At 45.0% G+C, this 22,744-nt stretch overlaps 1 protein-coding gene across 4 annotated transcripts in view; it reads right to left on the bottom strand.

Moving 5' to 3' along the window:
* The window catches only part of HLCS (holocarboxylase synthetase), a 678,650-nt gene that overhangs the window by 57,199 nt on the left and 598,707 nt on the right, over positions 1-22,744 (bottom strand). For all 4 annotated transcript variants that reach the window (XM_069202536.1, XM_069202535.1, XM_069202537.1 and 1 more), the window contains one exon: positions 16,163-16,323. In XM_069202536.1, the coding sequence (XP_069058637.1) occupies positions 16,163-16,323 (161 nt within the window). The remainder of the gene's footprint in view (positions 1-16,162; positions 16,324-22,744) is intronic.

The following is a 22,744-nucleotide window of genomic DNA, read 5'->3' on the forward strand; positions in this document are numbered from 1 at the left end:
CAAGGAATTCTTTAATTTGTTGCAGCGACCGTACTGGAAATTTGGGTTGCAACGGGGGTGAGGGCCAGAATCAGCTCTGAAGGGGAACGGCCTCAGGAGAGAGACCTGGAGTCACGGTGATGCACTCATGCCTTCTCAGGAGATTGAGAGTGGTGGGAAGGGGCCAAGTCCTCCTTTCAGTTCTTATGCTTTTTTTTGTCTTATCCAAAGATTTGGACCACAACCACAATTTGTCACGGGAACGACCTTGGGATTGAGATCTCTCCTTGGACTTCAACCGATCACGGCGTGGAGTCTTGCAGTGCACCAAGATAAAGAATTTCACTTCCTGGTGTACTTGGGATGCGTCAATGTGCAGTCACTGTATGCCTTGGAGTCGTGGTCTGACCCCAGATACCACAGGCAAACTATGTGCATGTCAATCATCACAAGGTTCAAACTCTATAGATTGGGGGAGGGGCATTATATGAACACCATATAAAAATATTGAAAACATTGCAAATTACAGTCTTGAAGAAACGAGGAGTCGCTCTGGATCTGCATGTGCTGGCACAGAAAGAGAGGATCTGATGTCAGAGCGCACCGGCAGCATCTATACAGGCCCTCACATGTCACTTTTGGAGTGGAATGACTTTGGCGCCACACGTTAGCACGCAGGGGAACTACTTGAATTTTCTGGACCCAGTCTGACACCTGGGGGAAAATTCAAAAGTTGAGAACTCTGCAGTTATAAGTCTGTATGAGAATGTGTGGAAATGTAATGGAATATAGAGCAGGATGATGCACTTAGAATGGAGGGGAAATTCAAGGAGTCAGTTGTTAGAGAAGATGTGCTGGAGGTTTATCATTGTATCTTCCTAGGTAAATAAACACACAATTTAAGAAGAAGTGCTTGCAAATCACTGCAGAATGCCTACAGGCAGGCCTAATATACTGTTTCCTAATGTTATGAGGAAAACGAGCCCCATGATCTGTGACTCAAGCTGTGGAAATGTGAATGTTGACCTTTTTGTGTATGTGATGTGTGTGGTATAAGCATGGTGTATATGAATGAACCAAAGTAATTGAGGCCTGTGGGATCCATTTTGGACGGCACTGGCTAGGCCTTTTGTACACTATACAGATAAAGCTGTTTTCCTTGACAGTGGAAGAATATTGTTGACATTAATGAAGCAGGAGAGAAGAGACCCAGACAGTGAAGCAGAGAAAGAGGAAACACAGCTTCTTTAGAAATTTGATTAGACCTTTTTCTGAGAGAAGCTGCTGATTAGTTTTTGTGTAGCATTGCCAGTTGGCAGACACTGAGGATGAAGGGTGGGACTGCAGCCTCCTTTGTTCAGGGTGAAAGGGACTGATTTTGTCTATCGCTCTTCAGTGTGGCTGATGACAGCTAAGGGCAGACAGCTCATACCTCTTTGTGCCTCTGTTTTGGCAAGACCGGGCTGGGGACTCTGTTGTGAGGAACATCACTCCACATAAAGACTGTGTCAGGAGAGCAGCCTGAAGAGGACACTTTAAAGAAGAAGTCCCCTAAACAGCTCTAAAAGTGCAGAAGATCCACACAGCCTACCTACTTTGACTGTGTATATTTGACTCACCTGTTCCAGTTCCAAGCTCTCTTTGGCCAAGTAAGTGATTGCTCCAAAGAGTACTCAGAGGCTGGTGTCTGCCTGTCAGCCAGCTTCGCTGAAGTGAGGGGACATCACCAGAAGTCTAGCCCTTGCTGCAGGAGCTGATCACATGTCCTGAGTCTCTAGAAGGAGCCTGTCAACCTTGCAGGAGGAGTAACTGTCCAGGAGTATCGAGGGGCAATATGACCTCAGTACAATGAGTCTGCAGGAGAGGAGGGCTACTGAGAAACCGGAGCTCCCCAGTGTCAGTGGGTTACAGACTCCCCTGTGATTCCTGGTCAAATCATGAAGATGTGGCTCAGGCTAACTGTTACGGCTGAAGTTGTGACCTGAGATGCTTTGCCAAGTAACCAAGTGCGATTTGATCTGGGTCAGTGTGACAAGAAATTAAGCACTGAACCATGAAGTACCTGACTAGGTGCGAACAGAGCGTTGGTCATGTGACCCAAACTGGAGAGGCTCACTTGTCACCTTACTTGCTGCTAAGGACCTAGCGAAACCGTGGCTGTATCTTTCTGGACCTGCACAGCCATGCAAGGCTGCAAGCCAGGAATGCTAGGATCCAGTGACCTGCAGAGAACACTTCACCCAACTAAGCAGCTGCTGACATGAAGGCAAGGAAGGCCCAACCCAGACACATGACTTGAGCTCAATTCAGAAGCTGTGCTAGCTATGTTAAAAAAAAAAAAAAAAAAAAAAAAAAAGCTGAGAGTCAACCAGGACTCAGACTAATCAGCAGCATTGCATCCAATTTTGGGTGAGGAACTAAACAGACTGAAGAATGGTGTGCTTTTAAGAGTGTTGAGGATAAAGCTGCAACGGAGCCATTTCTTGCTACATCGTATCCAAGGGGGATCCACCTGAGTCACAAGGGGGACACAGGGCCAGAGCAGGAACAGGTGCAAACATATGCTACAGCCAGGACACTATCCTGTATCATAGATATATCTGTGTGAAGCATTAGTCCTAGTGTGTAATAAACATATTTTTCTTTTTGAACATCAAGAACTGGGTTGGCCAAATCTTTTTTATACAGATATAAGTATGTAGTGTGCTGCGCTTAAGCACTCTCACACAACCTCCCAGAGAAGCCTGTGACAGCTCGCCATCCCTACCACCGAGCGTCAAGTGCTGAAGAAGTTGTACTTAGCCCAGTTTGCAGAACCATAGGACAGAACCCCCGACGACAGAGGCAAACTACCTCAAGCCTAACAGCTGAAGTCCAGTTGTCCCTGTTTGTTCCATCAAACTAGGTCTAATTGGGTTGCACTAATATTATTAGCATCACCAGGTTTGAAGACAACTCCAATTAACTGAAAATGGTTTTTGGCTTCCCATCATTAGGTTGAACCTAGTATCTCACTAGCTTCATGACAAAAATCATAAATAAAAAAATACATACATGTACAGGGAGTGCAGAATTATTAGGCAAATGAGTATTTTGACCACATCATCCTCTTTATGCATGTTGTCTTACTCCAAGCTGTATAGGCTCGAAAGCCTACTACCAATTAAGCATATTAGGTGATGTGCATCTCTGTAATGAGAAGGGGTGTGGTCTAATGACATCAACACCCTATATCAGGTGTGCATAATTATTAGGCAACTTCCTTTCCTTTGGCAAAATGGGTCAAAAGAAGGGCTTGACAGGCTCAGAAAAGTCAAAAATAGTGAGATATCTTGCAGAGGGATGCAGCACTCTTAAAATTGCAAAGCTTCTGAAGCGTGATCATCGAACAATCAAGCGTTTCATTCAAAATAGTCAACAGGGTCGCAAGAAGCGTGTGGAAAAACCAAGGCGCAAAATAACTGCCCATGAACTGAGAAAAGTCAAGCGTGCAGCTGCCACGATGCCACTTGCCACCAGTTTGGCCATATTTCAGAGCTGCAACATCACTGGAGTGCCCAAAAGCACAAGGTGTGCAATACTCATAGACATGGCCAAGGTAAGAAAGGCTGAAAGACGACCACCACTGAACAAGACACACAAGCTGAAATGTCAAGACTGGGCCAAGAAATATCTCAAGACTGATTTTTATAAGGTTTTATGGACTGATGAAATGAGAGTGAGTCTTGATGGGCCAGATGGATGGGCCCGTGGCTGGATTGGTAAAGGGCAGAGAGCTCCAGTCCGACTCAGACGCCAGCAAGGTGGAGGTGGAGTACTGGTTTGGGCTGGTATCATCAAAGATGAGCTTGTGGGGCCTTTTCGGGTTGAGGATGGAGTCAAGCTCAACTCCCAGTCCTACTGCCAGTTCCTGGAAGACACCTTCTTCAAGCAGTGGTACAGGAAGAAGTCTGCATCCTTCAAGAAAAACATGATTTTCATGCAGGACAATGCTCCATCACACGCGTCCAAGTACTCCACAGCGTGGCTGGCAAGAAAGGGTATAAAAGAAGGAAATCTAATGACATGGCCTCCTTGTTCACCTGATCTGAACCCCATTGAGAACCTGTGGTCCATCATCAAATGTGAGATTTACAAGGAGGGAAAACAGTACACCTCTCTGAACAGTGTCTGGGAGGCTGTGGTTGCTGCTGCACGCAATGTTGATGGTGAACAGATCAAAACACTGACAGAATCCATGGATGGCAGGCTTTTGAGTGTCCTTGCAAAGAAAGGTGGCTATATTGGTCACTGATTTGTTTTTGTTTTGTTTTTGAATGTCAGAAATGTATATTTGTGAATGTTGAGATGTTATATTGGTTTCACTGGTAATAATAAATAATTGAAATGGTTATATATTTTTTTTTGTTAAGTTGCCTAATAATTATGCACAGTAATAGTCACCTGCACACACAGATATCCCCCTAACATAGCTAAAACTAAAAACAAACTAAAAACTACTTCCAAAAATATTCAGCTTTGATATTAATGAGTTTTTTGGGTTCATTGAGAACATGGTTGTTGTTCAATAATAATATTAATCCTCAAAAATACAACTTGCCTAATAATTCTGCACTCCCTGTATATACATATAAGAACTTGGGGGGAGTCAACCCTTTTCATCCAATGATCTGTTCAACCGTGATTCTCACTGTGTTTTCTCCCACCATAGCATACAGCATGAGTCAATGGATTAGCCCATTTCAGACACTGGTTTTCTTGTGTTGGGAGTGATTGCCTTGTACTTGACTGCATTTGCACATCTATACAACAAATGTTGATAGAACAGACATCTATACAACAGACCTTGCCATTCACTTCCCCATCTTATCCAAAGAACCAGTGCTATCCACGTGGCCCATAATCACTCGAGAAGGAACCACCACCACTATGATGCACATCCACTCAAGGGTCTCATCTGACTACTCCAGAGGACTGCAAATCATCAGCGCCATGTTCACTTGCATTCCACAACCTTCACAGACACATGACAACAGACAACTGTCCTCCCATTGCGGAAAATACACTCCGTGGACCCTTCAACGCTTGCCATCTATAGACTGATCTCTCTTCTACCATTCACGGCTAAGGTCTTAAAGAAAATCACCAACAGATGCCTCAGCAAACACCTCAACAACCACAGACTCCTTAACACCAGTTAGTCTGGTTTAAGACCCAAACACAGCAGGTAAACTGCCCTTATCACTGCCACAGATGATGTTTGCATGACTCTGGATAGCGAAGTGGCTCAGCAGCCCTCACTCTCCTGGACCTCTCCACAACATTTGACACAGTCTCCCACTCCCATCCTCATCCAAAGGCTAAAAAACATCAGAATTCAAAGACACCACTCCAATGGCTCTGCTCTTTCTTGAATGGAATGACCCAGTCAATAAACCTGGCACCGAACATCTCACAGACTCGCAACTTCATCTGCAGGGTTCTGCAGGAATCATCCATGCGCACTACTCAGCTCAATGCATATATGATCCCTCAGGCCAGCATCATCTGTTCTCACGACACCAATGCCCACTCCGACTCTGATGACATGCAAGTCATTCTCTCCTTACAGACAAGATGCCCAGTAACTGGATCAAGGTCAATGCCTGCATGACTGAAGTCACCCAATGGATGAAAAACAACTGTCTAACGCTGAACACTGAGAAGACCTAAATGGTGATCTCCGGGGTGAGCACATCACTGTGACACTCCACCTGGTCGCCAACAGAACTCATGCTTTCATACCCTGTTGATACTGATGAAGATATTCAAATGGCTTTCAAACAGCACCTAGTAAACCGCCACATAGGCCTTGGCCACAACCAAGCTGGACTATGGGAACACCCTCTTTTCCGGGATTAACAAAAAACTCACCAGTTCATTCAGAACTCAGCAGCCAGAACATTCTGAACCTCCCACCTTGCACTCACATCACACCATACATGAAGGATCTCCACTGTCTCCCCATATACAAAAGAGCAAAATTCTAACTCATCATCTACACTATCAAAGCACTACATAACACTGGCCCTGCATACCTCAACACTAATTTCACAAACCTTCTAGACACTTTCACTTGTCCAGACTCCTCCTTGCATGCATCCCACCAGATCCAGCGTCAAGCATTCTCCTGTATCACTTCCAAAGCATGGAGCGACCTGTCGTTAAACATAGGAGCCTCCTCCTCACTTCCGGAAATCCCGCAGCAAGCGGAAGACCTGGCTTTTCGAGTGATCCCACAAGACCGTAGGTGTGGCTATACTCTCACCTGTTCAGCAACAAGATACCCTCCCAAGTGATTGTGTGCTTTACAAATCTGCATAATATTACACAATATCTACCTAAAAAGAAGTGCACTTCAGTGCCTGAGCCGGTGAAATGTTGTTCTTCTTCCATTCTTTATGCTTGCATAACATCACACAACATCTACCTAAAAAGAAGTGCACTTCATGTGTGGGCCGCAGAAATGTTTTTCTTCTTCCATTCTTTATATTTATTTTTTTAGTTATTCCAGTATGTTCACAATATATTTTGGGTACAGTAATTCAAAGGCAATAATACCTTTTCTGTGCATTATTAGGAATTTTATTTTTGTGCAATGTGCATTAAAATAAAAAAAGTGGTCTCTAGCTGTTTGAAGAACCTGCCTGCTAGGAAGCACCCAAATTATTCTATTAAAACTATAATAAACATTTTTTTTAATTGAAATTTTGACTTCAATCATATGGCTGTCACTTTTAGGCGGTAGCACTTACTTTTTATCCTCCCTCTGATTTGCTAAACTACTGATGCAAGAAATTCCTCACAGAAGCCAACTGGAGTTAGACTATTTGGGCTTCTGGGGCGCCCAGTCACAAATCACATGAAGGCTGTGGTCTCTCTATCCTCCTCCAATCTAGCAATAGGGTTTCCTCCAATATTCAACTCCGCAATAAAATATGTGCCAATGCGATACTCTCTATGTAAAGCAAAACACGCGGGTAGACCCAAGGTGCAGTGGCAATTCTTACTAAAACATATACACTTTTTAATCTGTATGGTTAAACCCAGGGGTGGTGGTGTCTATTTTGGAAACAGCTAGTGAAAGGCACTGCGAGTCTAAGTACTGAGTTGAACTCTTTGGAGGTGAGTGAAATGCCTACTTTGCTAGATCGCTACTAATAGTTGTAGGAATTGCCAGCACGCCCTAACAAAAATGTAGTGGATAGACCATTAGAAAAAGTAAAATTTAAAGCAACAAAGCAAGAAAAATATTGTAGCCCCACAGAAGAATCTCAGAAAATGATTCTATACATTGCAGACAAACCGTCTCTCACTTTTGAAGCTCAAGGTACATTTGGATCAGTGCTTTAAGTATCTTGCAAATGAACTCCAATTGAGGGTCTCACCTTTAAGGCCACCCAGCACAATCTTCCTGTTAATAACTATAGAACATATCAAGCATATGTTTCCTGTGTGATCCTGGAAGAACCACCTGTTTCCAGGACATTGGGCTAGGTCTATGGATGCGTCGATGAGGATCCAGAGCGTGGAAGGTATTTCAAGTTCTTGCTTGCTGCATATAGTTTGTATTGGGCAGAGGTTAATGGAAGAAACTGGCCGTGTAGCTGTAAATGAAGATAGACAAGCAGTACAAATCACTTCATACTACCTGCAAAATAAGGGTTTAGTTGAGTAATTAAATGTGTTTTTGACAGAAGGATTACAGTTGGCTGCTCGTGAAGGTGTTGGCTGGAAAGTGCCAATGAAGAAGCTGGTATGGGCTTACAGATCACCTCCCTATAGTGCGCGGTAGTGATTTTGTGTGAAATATGGCTTTACAAATGAGGCGACTGCACTATTCTTGAGGTGAAAAGGGGGTTTGCTGGAGGTTCTAGAGAGATGTATGTTTGTCAATGGTGGCATAACTAGGAAATCTGCACAACAGAACTATATTTAAAATGGAACTGGAAAACAAGAGACTGGTTTCACATCGACTCTTTCTTGAGCATACCCTTAGGTTTGGAGCGTGATGAAGACCAGCCTCTAGAGCAGCTCCATTGATCCAGGATTAGGAGTGGGTATGGGATCAAGCTTTGGTCGTGGAGCGGGACTGGAGCAGTCCTGACCCTGCGTCGTCTTGGTGACAAAGTTTTGCCTTGGTTATCCTGAAGACCTTTGGGTTCACTGATGCGTAGTCTCTGCAGGCTTTGGAGTTGTAGCTCGACCTTAAGCACCATAGGCACACCTGATGGAGATCTGTCACAGATATTTGTCTGCGAAAGTCCCTAAAAGGCTTGAAACCTGTAGTTTAAGGAAGCAATATACCCTGTACACTGCAAAAATATGGAAAAAATTGAGGTAAGTCTCAGAGAGATGAGCATCTGCTGCACAAAAAGAAAGCTACAACGTCAGTGCACAGGAGTTACACATATGTATGCTCTCTGCAACATTTCCAGAGCAGAATGGCCTCGGTGTGGAGCTGCAAAGTGCCACCTTTGGCTTGCCGAGGTACATCTAAACATTTTCGGGGTTCCAGTCTGATGCCTGGAGAATATTCAAAATGTGAGGGACCTGCAGGTAGAAGTCTCTATCAGAAAAATATTTTTTGAGTGTAAAGCACTCGAAAATCATGTGGGTTAAAGTCCATGTGAAAAACATAAAATAAATAGATAAATAAACACTTATGCTGACTGCAGTTTTATTATTGATACTTTAAGTCCAGCAAAGGATAAGAAATGGATTAAAAAACCGATCTGACATGCCATGTCAGCAAATTATCCACTTACTTAAAAATAGAACTACTGTTTGTTTGGGGGGCAGTTACTCCTAGGGCAGTTTTTTCCCTTCAAGATTAGTTGAGATAATGCTTATTTTTGTGTTGTTTTCAACGGAAAACGCTAATATAAATTATCAATTAGCTATTTGTTTGATCACCTGCACTTCTATGCGAGTAAGAACCAGCGCTGTGCTCCCAGAGCAGTGTTTGGAAATGAGATGTGAATTCAGGACACAACACTCCCATCTGCTAACACTTAAGAGATGAACGGCTAACTTTCCCTTTTTAGCCTCCTATCAATGTTACCCTTCGGAAGTGGCCCTGGAGACCAGAGTGGGAGAAGAACGGCTTTTGAAGATGGATCTCGACAAAGCAGAACTCGCGGCGGGCTGTGGAACTGTGCTCCGCCTGAAGGAGGTACATGGTTATCCGCATTAAAGGCTTTAAACTCCCAGTGAAACTCGTGCTTTAAATGATATCTGTTTCAAACTTGTAAGCGAGGAAGTGGTAGTGATGCGCCACAATGAATGATTAATAATATGTCAAAAAGGTGGACGTTTGAAAAAAGTGGCAAATATCTCAGGGTACATGTGTTGACGAGAACACTTGTGCATGGTACAAAAACGTTCACAGATGCTCTGCAATACAAAAGAACAAGATTGTATTCATTAAGCATGTACTGAAGATGTTTATCTGTAGGCAACATGTCTGCCCTTGGATTGTGCGTGGATCAGGGCTGTTGCTCTCAGCAGGTATGAAGAAAACAGAAGGCGGCCTTAAGGGTACAGAGACCATAGTGAGTTTGTGTGGCTTTCCAAACACCGTGCATAACCCTCATATACAGTATATACGCAGCAGCAGCCCCCCTCAGCGTCTTGAGGTCCTCACGGGTGAGTAGTGCACTTTACAAATCCCCTGATTGATTGATTGATTGTTCAGTCCCTCGGACCATCAAAGGTGCATCTCAGGCTCTCTTCCTGCACTGGAGCACACCCTTGGATCTACCACCCACACCGCACATTTGCACCTGCAGGCCTTTCACCAAAGCCAACACAGCACGTGCACAGGCAGGTCCTTCATCGCACTCATGAGTAAGGAGGCCGCAGCCAGAAGGGGGCTGGAGTGGGACTCCGCTGCCCAGGACCTGCATCAAGAAGGGTGGCATTGAATACACCTGATTAACGGTAAGTGGGAGGAAAAAGGGTAGTAGATCTGATATAAATCTTAAGAGAGTTTATGCTGTATGCAAACCCATCGGAGACATGTTGTCATCAGAGGAATTTCAGTTCACTGCAGACTGTAACTAGAATCTCATTTACACAAAGACTAGGTGTGTGGACATTAGTGTGCACACCCTGTTACCACACAATAAGATTACAAATTCGCAGAAAATGTAAAAAAAAAAAAAAAAAAAAAAAAAAAAAAAAGGCAGTGGCCTTTACCAATGTTTTTCTTAGGTTTGCGAAATAACCTCTTTTACCCTGAGACGTAAGTGAGAATTTTTGAAAACTGTATTGAAGCCACAGATGGGTAAGACTACAGAACTCTACTGCAAGACACTTCCATTAGAAGATCAGCAGGTGTGCTGCGGATGCACGAGTTGGTGGCACAATCTGCTACATCACTTAATACTGTAATGGAAAGCAGCACATTTTATACCTACTCAGAGTTTACATGAGAGTGTGGAATAATTTGTGGCAAGACTAAGGGAGTAAACATTTAGATTAAAATTAAGGAAATAGGGGCAACAATTGAAAAGGCAATACATTGATTGTCCAAAGATCCAGTAAGTAACTACAAGAAAAGTTAAAGGCCAGCAAAACTGTATTTTTCCTAAATAGAGTAAAGTTGTTTTTGTTTTTACAAACTTGGATCTACATTCTTAATACCCTGAAATCATACTGCAACCTAGTTTAGAAAAGTTAACATTAGACAACAGAGACAAAAAGTTGACTTGTCTCCACTACTTTGGACTGCAATAACAAGACTGTGCTGGTCATCATGTAAGTGATCTCTTCATGAAGAGACGTTATCACAGGACTTCTTTCCTTATTGCAAGAGTGGGTCAACAGTGCCCTGGCCTTCACTGTGGACTGTGTTATGTAGGCCTTTTGTGGGTCATTCCGGCGATGGATGCTTGAAATTTTGTAAAGCCCAATTTTTATATGTGATTATATGTGTTACTTGCTATGTACACTTGGTGTGTCAGTAAAACGCTTCTGTCTCTTGTGTGTCCAGTTGTCAAACTACTCTTTTTTCACTGCATTTTGTATTTAACATATGTTTCTATAAATTAATGCAATATTTATAAGACCTTTTGATTAATCCATAATGAGTTCAGTGAAGGACCCCTTGTTAGCTCCAAATTGTTTTATTTGTATATACCCAAGCTTGCAAGGGGTTATCGGGTTGTCCTCATCTATTCTACCTGATCTTTTAGGTGCTAGGTTTTACTAAAACCTTTAAAAATCCTTAAATCCATTTCTACTGATTGGATTTTTATCCTTTGGGGGTCAAATAATGTATTAAAAGGTTCTCTGTTTTTATAAACTGGTGTGGGATTTTCTGGTATTGTGTTTTTACTTTATTGCTGTTTTTGTGCTTGATGAATACGTTACACATTGCCTCTAAGTTAAGCCTGAGTGCTTTTGTGCTAGGCTACCAAGGGAATTAAGCACATGTTAATTTAGTGACTTTTGTGGTTCACCCAGATAAGAACTGTGGCTTTTGCTTGAAAAGGGTCTTCAACCCTCTCAATCAACTACTCAATTTCTAACATATATGAACAAAATTTGAATAGATTGACAAACAAAACTTCAAACATCTGGACACCGCTAAAAGGGTGTAGAATAGATGTGTGGATCATCACCGCAAGGAAGGGCCTATGTTTCTTCCTGGTGGCAGAGTACGACTTCCAACCAGGCAATTCACCTTTAAGGCCAAAAGCATGTTTCACCAAAAACATATTGGCCCTTTGGAGGTGCTTGAGCAAGTGACTCTCATGGCTTACAAACTACAACTCCCTTCCGTCTTGAGGACTCACCTGGTATTTCGCAAGACTTTATTGAAACCTACACCCAAACTCAAGTATTACTGTCTACCACAAATCCGTAGTGATGGACATTGGGAGTACGAGGTTTAGCAAATCTTTAATTCAAAACTCAAGGGCCGACGCCTTTGGTATATCATCTCTTGGAAAGGCTGTAGTCCTGAAAAGGACTCTTGGGAGCCGGCCTCAGGTGTTTATGTTCCCCGCCTCATAAGGTTTTCTAACAGTGATTAATCCTTTGCCCTGGCTCGAAGAGGCACATGGGAGGGGGAAAACTGTCAGGATCTGCTATATCGTCAGCTTTCTAGCACCTTCTGGTGGCGACTCCATTGAAAATCAGGCCTGGTTTCCAGTGCTTCCCATGGGGCACTGGCTCCTGGAGTACCTTGCCCTCATGACTGCATACCATCAGTCCTGTTGGGACTGTATGTCCCAGGACTCCCAGCATCATGACAATGCGATGGCCATCTTGGACGGGACACAGCTATAAAGATGGCCCCATCCAGATACCAATGTGGGCTATATTGTTAAGTTCGAGAGCACCAGCAGCACTCCTGGAGAGTACCAGTCTTGCTGTTTCAAGAAGCCTTAAAAGACTAGTGACCGAAGAGCGAGACCCTTCTGGTCTGGTACAGAACGTGGTGCCACTCTGTTTATTTGCACTGTTCAGTAAAAGTTCATCCCTGACTATTGGAGGGCCGAGCCTTTTTCCCCCTCCTACAGTTTACTGAAAGCAGTAAGGGAGAAAAGCCCGAACCTTGTTTTAACGGTGGCACAATGTTGACAATTGCTTGTAGTTTCTTGTTGAATGTAGTTCTGTCATTATTAGATTCATAGAAATTGTTCCTTAATAAGCCAAGATTTAGGAATAGAAGGGAAACTAACTCAATTGAAGGTTCTAGACTCAAAGATATTTAATTAATTGAACATTGGAATTTGTATGAAGCCTGTTGTTGGACAGAAGGAAGATTCTAAGTTGTGGTATGCTCCGTTGTCTAGTTTGATTCAAATCTAAACTTGAAGTACAAAGATTTAGGGGGTCATTCTGACCCTGGCGGCCGGTGACCGCCAGGGTCACCGACCACGGGAGCACCGCCAACAGGCTGGCGGTGCTCCCAAGGGCATTCTGACCACGGCAGTTCAGCCGCGGTCAGAAAGGGTAAACCGGCGGTCTCCCGCCGGTTTACCGCTGCCCCATTGAATCCTCCATGGCGGCGGAGCGCGCTCCGCCGCCATGGGGATTCAGACACCCCCTACCGCCATCCTGTTCATGGCGGGAAACCCGCCATGAATGATGGCGGTAGGGGGTGCCGCGGGGCCCCTGGGGGCCCCTGCAGTGCCCATGCCAATGGCATGGGCACTGCAGGGGCCCCCGTAAGAGGGCCCCACAAAGTATTTCAGTGTCTGCTTTGCAGACACTGAAATACGCGACGGGTGCAACTGCACCCGTCGCACCCCTGCAACTACGCCGGCTCAATTCTGAGCCGGCGTCCTCGTTGCAGGGGCATTTCCGCTGGGCCGGCGGGCGCTCTTTTGGAGAGCGCCCGCCGGCCCAGCGGAAATGTAAGAATGGCCGCCGCGGTCATTTGTCGGTACCTTGGCGGACGGCCTCCGCCGTCCGCCAAGGTCAGAATCAGGGCCTAAGTATGGAATCTATTTTCATGACAATCTGTGTTTCTCTACTTGACCAACTCCTAGTCCCCTAATCACCCCGGGGTAATAAGTCTATCTAGGGAAAGGAAGAACACAGCTACTTCTCCTTCAGGTGAAATATATAAGTAGGGATGGGCATGAGTAAAGAGATTTAGCTCAACATCGAAGTTATTTAATAGAACTTCTCTCTTTTTAATGTTACAGATTAACTTCTCTGCTGTTCCCTTTCCCTCGCCCATCACTTCAATCATCTGTGCCAACACGACCGGCAGAATGGGTGGTGACAGGGGGTGTGCACCCCTTTGAGGACTGCACTGATCACAAGGAGACACACATCACACCACGTGCAATTCAGCTATTGGTGTGACTCTATTTGAGGTAGCGAGGGGAGAACGAAAGGAACCGGGATTAAATGTCATTGAAGAAAGAGATAGCTGAGAGTGAGATGGAGGGATGAACATGGGCAAGGGAAGTAAAAGAAGACTTGAAAATGGAAGTAGATTTTAGTAGAACACTGGGTGGAGATGAAGTTCTGCAGACATAGAAAAAGTTAATGAAAGATGAGTGTGGACGTTGTGTTTCTCTGGACAATGACGAAATGAAGCAAACCTAGACTGGTTGTGAGTGAGGAGGGGAGGAGCACACATTTGCTAATGAGATATGAAAAGTCAGTGAAAGAAGGAAGTTAGGGCCAGATGTAGCAAAGGGTTTTACCCATTCTGTGTCTTTGGGAAAATGTGTTCGTACATATGGCCTTTAGTTCTTTTGTTTCAGGAAAGGGGATGCACAGTTGTTTTAAAGGAGGAGGCCAGCCGTTTTCAAACTCAGGGGTGTGCCCATCTAAGAGTGCCTGAAACCTGAAATGATCCCAATGGGGCGCCAGGAACAGGCCAAAAGAAGCATCATGCTGAAAACAGCGCTGGGTTTTAGTAAAAACAACAAAGTGGCAGCGTGTCGTTGTACAGTGGGCCATCAGCAACCTCTTCTGTTGCTTATGTTCTGACAGGTACTAAGTGTCAAAAGGGGTCCAAATCCCTCCTCCCCTTTTCTGAAAACGGAGCACACTGTGGATAACTTACAATTTAGTGAGACCAGACTGCCTATATCATCTTGGCAATCATTCGCCTGACTGTATTTTTAAAGAAGTAGCTTAACGTAACTAAAAAGTCGGAATTGTTAGATATGGTTAGCGCTGCCAATGTTATAGTATAAATGATAAAACAAAAATATGTTTGTCATTCGGAGAAGTCCCATTAATTGTTTTTACATGGGTGGGCGGCGTTAAAAAGTGTGAAAATGACTGGAGTAAGCAGAGTTTGGGATCTTAGGTTTGTGGGATTATGTGGTGTACCTAGTGTTCCAAATTGTCTCTGTGTCCAATAGTTTTGTGAGAGTGGAGTCGTGCTTAAAATAGCCTTGTGCAGTGTGTAGCTCTGTTCCGATTGTAAAGCTGTCATTCGTACTTATATTAATTTTGTGAAAGGGAAGAGGAGAATGTAGAATTTTACTGGCTGAGACCGTGACCTCAACTGTGCTTAATTTGTGCCGGTGTCCGGCACCAGCATTTATTTGTAAACACCGGCACATGCTTATTAGAATCCACTGCATGGATTCGCTGTGTGTGTGTTTTTAGCAGAGTTTATTTGTGGAGCATTAAACTCTCTAATGGACTTTAGAAACATGAAAAACCTAGGACTTAGCGCTGCAGTTTAAGGTTAAATGGGGATTTGGCCAGCTACAGATGACCCGTGTGAAATACCTTCTGCCTTTTAATGTTCCACAAATGGAGCACTGGATATCAAGCCTTTAACACATTGCTACATGGAGGCATTGTACAGTATGCCAGTCTGGACTGTGCATGGTTCAGGGGACAGGTTAGAGCCCTGACAGTTGCTTGCTTGTCAGAGCCCAGACTAGTTCTACTTTGTATGTCAATAAACACTTTCATCATCACCTTGCCTTATGTCCTTCCTGAAAGACTTACTTCTTCTCATTGGGTCCCACAAATGTATTTACAAGTACTCACTATTTATAAGCAATGAACAGATGCTGCAGAGTCGACATTGAAGGTCAATGCTCATAAATATACCAATATACCACTTTTGATCCCTTGCTAACCCCCCCCCCCAAAAGCCTCCCATAGAACCTTTGTCTTTTGGGGTCTTTTGGAGCACGACTTTCCATCACGCTTGACAGTCACCATCAAGGAACATTCTCCCTCTGGTTGCTTATAATAAGGCATGGGTCTTCCTCAGTGGTCAGCATCACCACTGAGAGGTCATGAGTGTCTGGGAAACACAGAGCTGACTTTCGCCTTTCTTGAATCTTAGAAAACTACAAAAAGGGGCCCAACCAGGTTTCACAGGTAGGGACAGGGTATGGATGGTTTGTATTTCATGGTGGTGCCACCTCTCCTTTATTTAGACACCTAAATGAAACGAACAGAGAAAATAGAAAACTGCTGGTAGTAGGAAGTCCTAAGTACCTGCTTAGTCCTAAAAAAGCAGAAAGAGCAGGAAGCTGGTTTAAAATATGTCAATATGCGAGGAAATGATATGCAAAGAAATGGCAATATAAAGTGCAGGAAGAAAAGGCAAGCTAGAAGTGGTACAGCTAATGGTGTCTATGCGTGGGAAAAACTATCTTTTTCAGAAAATGGGAAGACATATATTTACATAAAATACCTCATATCCAGGTATTGATTTTACCGACTCCACCACTGCCAGAGACATCAGGTGTTGAATGAATGCGATCCTTTCGCCCAGCTGAGACGTCCGAGGGATGGAGATATGCAACGTGAACATAGCGCAGCCTATAGGGCTGATCCAGGCATTTCCACCACGACCTAAGCAAAAGAAACATAGAAATGAATAAGGTCTCGGCCATAGGCAACATTTCAAGTATTTTTCAAACTCCTCAATTGCTCTTCTTCTGACAACTGTGTCTCTTTCGTCCCCCCACACCCTCATTTCTATTAATTCTCTTGCCATCCTTTTTGTCATTTTCCAGTCTCCTTACAAAGGCTGTTACAGATATTTGTTCAGTACTGCTTCAGACCACCTAGTCCACTAATCATCTGTTTTAGACTTTAGATGTTTGGTTTGAATTGCTGCCACAAAATCCCGAAAACCTGGTCGGGATTTGCAACCAGTATTTCTGAGACCAATAAATAATTTTACAAACCGTCCTATGCAACAGGTCCGTTTATAAAATTCTTATTCAGAGTGGGTCATAATCCTACCTACCTCATGAACATTAATGAGGTAGGTCACAAATTGGACTTACTCCGATTGATAGCCACCACAAGGATGGTGGCCTGCTAGGGTCATCAGACCACCATTGCTGTGATCGCCTTTCAATAAACTAAACCTTGCACCTTAAAAGAAACAGGTCTGTTCTTTTTTTAATTTTGTTTGAGTTGGTCCAGGGGTCAACCACCTCTTATCCAACAAATATTTTTTATTTTAGTTTTAACATTCACAAAGTAGAAGGGGTCCGAAAGGAACTCCTTTCCTTATGTGAATGGCTTACCACCCCAACTTAGAAATTGGTAATTTTGTCAGTCTTCTGAGACCGAATGTGGGTTGAGAAAAATCATTTATACAGGTCATACTGAAGCAAAAACGATTTTTGACGTCACAAAGACAATTCAGTGGGTTTGGGACTGAAAAAGTAGTATATACATGAGGCCCTTACTTCTTTCTCCATATCCCAACATAGCTGTGTGTTTGACCTTGCCCTTTTTGCAGGGTTATCGGCAAACGTTTTGCCTTCTTCCTCCTACTTTTTCCAACCTGTTTTTGTTTGAGGTCTTAACCACTGCTAATCAATGCTAAAGAGCATATGCTCTCTGTCTAAATTGTATTGGTGATTGGTTTCTCCATGATTGGCATATCTGAATTATTAGTAGGTCCCTTGTATATTGCACCAAGTGTGCCCAGGGCCTATAAATCAAATGCTACTAGTGGGCCTGCAGCAGTGATTGTGCCATCCACATGAGTAGCCCTCCAAACATGTCTCCGACCTGCCACTGCAGTGCCTCTGTGTGCAGTTTTAAACTGCCATGTCACCTGGCAAGTGCACCCACTTGCCAGGCCCAAACCTTCCCTTTGATTGCCTGTACGTTACTCCTAAGGTAGGCCAAAGGCAGCCCTGGGGCAGGGTGCAGCGTATTTAAAAGGTAGAACATATACTGGTGTGTTTTACATGTCGTGATATTGAATTATTGCTAATTTCGTTTTTCACTTTTTCAAGGCCTAGCTCTCTCATAGGGTAATATGGTGATTGTATTGAAATATCTTTTAAGTTAATTTCTCATTGGGAGCAGGCTGAGATGTGGAGTTTGGGGTCTCTGAACTCACAATTACAAAAATACATCTTTTGGTGAAGTTGGTTTTTACATTCTAAGTTTGAAAAGGCCACTTTTAGAAAGTGGGCATTTTCTTGCTTAACCTTTCTCTGTCTGGCTGCTGAATACACATCTATCAGGATGACAGTTGGGCTGTTTGTGCCTTCACTCTAGACAGTCACACAAAGGAAGCTGAGGTGTGCCCTGCATATCCTGATGGGTCTTCCTGAGCTAGAGTGGTGGGAGGAGCTGACACTGGCACCTGAATAGGGCTGTGCCTGTCCTCACACAAAGCAGTCTCCAACCCCTTGGGAGTTTGTTTTCCAGGGCAGGGACGGGCAGGGTCTTGTGCACTACAAACACTTCTCTTTGTTGGGTGTGGCCATGTTGGCATCCAAAATGGTCGCAAGGTGATGAGACTCCAGCCTCTGAATCCCTTGATATCCTGAAACAAAGGCTGAGCACGACTCATCTTTAACCATCAGAGCAGCCCAGGCACCTATGAGATAGCGGGCTGCCCAGACAGTTCAGGGCCAATGAATGGGGCGGGACTGGGGGTGCAGAACCCCTGCCGACAGTGATCGGACCGGCCCATGCCTTGGAGGCGCCGTGGTGACAGGGACCACGGATGAGCCTGAGGCGTATGGCTGCTGAACCCTACTAGGCGCAGAAACTGTATACTGGTTGTGTGCACCCGCCTACCTCCCCTCTGATGCCACTCATACGAGTCAGATGGACTTCTGATGCGGCGCTAGGGCCTACAATTTTGGGACCGTTCCCTGGAGCCCACCCGTAACTTCAGGAGGATGCCCCAGGCCGTAAAACCTGAGTGGAGTAGGGCCCGATCTCCTGTGGAGCACGCCGCGGGTGGAGGCCCTGGCCTCGGTGGTTTCATTGTTGGCTGTGGGTCGGGGCTCCTACCCTGTGCTTACCTCTTACCAGGGACTTATTTGTGGATAGCTGGCATTGTGAAATCCATGGCAAACGGAAAGATGGACCAATTTGTATAGAGTCTCCCGACGGAGTTATTCAGTCATGAACACTTTACCACTACTTTTGTAGTTGAGAATGCACATCACACTCTGGGGCCACGGCCTCCTCCTAGGGCTTGCCACGCCCAATAATAGCACACTTGTTAAATTTCAGGAACCGCAACATTGTGGCCCGGCTTGCTCCTGAACAAGGCCAGATGCAATACCAGGGCTCTAACCCATCCTTCTATCCAGACTTCACCCTGGTGGTCCAGGAGGCACATCGCGAATTCTACTAAGCTAAAGCTGCGTTCAGCCATTTGGGCCTCAGATACGGCATGTTATATTCAGCCCTATTGCGCGTCAACAGCAAGACACGGTTCTTTGACACTCCAATGGATACCCTTGGGTTTTGTAAGCAGTGTGCCAAGGACTGCTCACCCCCTGGACATGACATGCCGGAACCATCCTCCTTGGAACTACATGCTACAAACAGTACAGATCTTTTCCCACCGGACTGACTGGTTCTGGCGGTCATGGACCAGCATTTGGTGGGGTCGGGGGTCGCTCTAGCAGCTTTGTGCTGCGATTCCCTTTGGTTGTGACTGTGTAAAATATTTCACTGCCATTTGTTTTCTAAGTTCTATCCTCCTTTTTCTCACCCTCTGAGATTGAGGACCAGATGCGGTAGCATTGCTCACTCCCCGTGGTGCCGCATTACTCCTTACTTAGTTTTATAGAGTGTTACATGATTTACTTTTTTGTGGGTGTAGGGCAGGGTGTTTGTTGTCCTATGTTTTTATTTCCCTAAATAGATGGAAGGCCCTACCACTTCGGCAGTCAGATGTCTGTTACCGCATTCTAGCACTTCATGGCCATGTCACATAATGTTACCAACCCACAGGTCGAGATCCCACTAATTACATGGAACATCAGGGGCATACCTTAACAGCCATGGCGTGAAAATAGCCTTTTTACCACAGATCTGCCTTGCCGCCAACACAACACATATATCTGCATCCTCTTGGAGCCCTCATAGCTACTTCTCCGCACACAGCATGTACTCTTGCAGGGTCTGCATACTAATACACCAATCAATCCCCTTTGCCCCCAGGGTCACTGGCACGGACAGAGAGGGCAGGTACATAGTAGTCACGGGTCTCCTGGCTGGCCACAGTGTTCTGTTATTCAATGTCTACACTTGAATGCAGAAACACCAGAATTGGTCCAGGAACTCCGTGCAGCGAGCGGACGATGAGCTTGTTATTTTAGGTGGTGACCTCAATTTTTACTTTGACCCTCTAATAGACTACATCAGAAACGAACACCCTGTGGCCAGCCACAGTCGCTCTGAGTCCTTCGAGACATCTGTACTGATTACTCCCTTTGAGATGCATGGCGCTATCTACATGACACAGATCCCAGGCACACGTTCTGAGCATCGCATAACTCCTGGTCTCGCCTAGATTACTGGCTATTGCCATTAAAGACCCTCCCCGGGCAAAGCGAAATAATTTTGCACCCATGCACACTGTCCGACCATGCCCCGGTCCAGGCTATGTTGAGCATCCCATTTGGGGGTGGCGCTGAGCAAGGTTGGCGCTTTCCCTTCAATGCCCTTCATGATGACTTCTTCCATGAAGAGCTATGTACATCAACAGTCAATTTCTTTGAGCTGAGCACAAGCCACTCTCTGGGAGGCTTTTAAGGCCTATATCCGGGACGTGTGCATATCCAAATACGCTGGTATCCTTTGCACCATCCGAAATTACCTCACATGGGTAGAGGCAGCCCTGTGAGAAATTGATGAGGCGGATGCATAATCTCCTTCAGCACCGCAACTCCTGCACCGTGCCTCCCTAATGGATATGTTCTGCGAACTAGCGGACTGAGAAGTGACACATAATGGTAACTATGCCAGAGCCAGGTAATACAGTGAGGGCTAACACCCGGGCTGTACGCTGGTACGACTACATTGCCCACACAAGAGCACTGAAAATATCCCTGAGCTACTGCTTGAGGATGGGACCTGTATTATGAATAGTGGGCTGTACTTTCATAGCTCTCAAGACACTACACCAAGCTATAACCTATCGTCACCCAGGAAGAGCGAGGGACATGACGAATTAACTCTGAGATAGCTATGGTATGGCTTTCCACACCGCAACAGCAATATCTTAGAGAACCAATTACTGAAGAGGAGGTACTCAATGCAACTGAGTCCCTTGATGGATCCAAAGCCCCTGGACTGGATTGCCTCACAGGATTTTCTTTTATAAAACCTACAAACAGTTCCTTGGTCCCTATCTACTGGCCATGTACACCGAATCACTTGAACTTGGGACCCTACCTCCCACCCTCCGAGAGGCATTGCCAAACCTGGAAAGAACCCACTCATCTGCCAATCCTACAGACCAATTTCACTCTTAAATTTTGATAGTAAAATCTTGGCCAAAATAATTGAGTCCTAGCTCTCCCTCCTGCCTGAGACTATTATTTCACCTCTGCAATCTGGGTTCATACCACACCGTTCCACCTGTCTAAATCTGCATACTTTATTTTCAGTCCTGAACAGAGTCTCCCCTGAGATCCCGGCGGCGCACCTAGATGCAGAGAAGGCCTTCGACTCCCTTGGGTGGCCTTTTTTGCTAGCTACACTCCAGAAACTGGGACTTCTAAAGGGGTTCACCTCCCTACTAATGCTTCTTTATTCACAACCAACAGCTCAGATTTGAGCCAACGGCTCACTCACTCCCTCTTTTACAGTAACCAGGGGGACAAGGCAGGGATGTCCGCTGTCCCTGATACTATTTATTATGGCCATGGACCTGCTGGTTCGGCTCTTACAAGAAAACATCTCCATCAAGGTATCCAGCTCACAACAGGCCCTTTATTTCTCTCTTCATATGCAGACTATATCCTGATGTTCATACGACAACCCACAGTTAATCTAGCCCCCATTAACCAGGAGATCTTGAGATCTGGCCGCCGCTCCGGTCTTCAAATAAACTGGGACAAGTCGGAACTGTTCCTGTTAACAGACGCCACAACTCAGGTGACATACAATTACCCCTTAAAGTGGTGTGAAAATACCATCAAATAGTTAGGCATCAACGTATACCATGATAAAGACCAGGTTATCAGTCTGAACTATGATCCGGCAATTGATCGCTTCACAGCACAGATCAAGGGCTGGATCTGACTGACTCTCCAAGGTTGGACAAACAGCCATAATTAAAAGGGTGGTCTTCCAGGGTTTCCTATACTTGTTTCTCAACATACCAATCCCCTTAACCAATGTTTTCTTCACCACACTTCGGAGTTTACTCCTCAAACTGGTATGGGCGGCCCACAGGCTATGCGTAGGCTGGGATTCCTTACTGCTTCCCTACAAACGAGTTGGCTCGGGGCACCACATCTCCGATACTACCTAGTCACGCAATGTCAATATGCGCATCACTGGTATCAGGGAGATGCACGTCTTCTATATGATAAACCCGAATGGGATTAAGGAAGCAGGGTCCCGCTGCTCTCTCATCTTACGTGTGGTATACCCCTGGACCACACAGACATCCAGACTCCACTACCTGCTGGGCCTGGTGGAAATTACTCAAACTCTTGGGGGCAACTCTACTATACTTCCCATCACTACCCCTTGCAGATAACCAATGGCTACTGCCTACTCTGGAAGTTCTGGTCAAGGACACCCTGAGAAGACACCACTACACATGTCCAGAGTCCTTCTTCCTGATGGACAAGTTATCACTCACATCAATGAAGTGCGCTTTACCTCTGCGACCCCACTAGATCACTTCGTAAAGTGGGGCATTTACAGCACATTGTGCGCACAGATCCCCTCCTACTCACTTGTCCCAGAGGAGTTCGCCCACCCATTGCATTGATCAATGAGTCAGATGGTAGGCATCTCATTTCCAAACTCTATCGCA

Source organism: Pleurodeles waltl, chromosome 8 (assembly GCF_031143425.1).
Source record: "Pleurodeles waltl isolate 20211129_DDA chromosome 8, aPleWal1.hap1.20221129, whole genome shotgun sequence".
NCBI lineage: Eukaryota > Metazoa > Chordata > Amphibia > Caudata > Salamandridae > Pleurodeles > Pleurodeles waltl.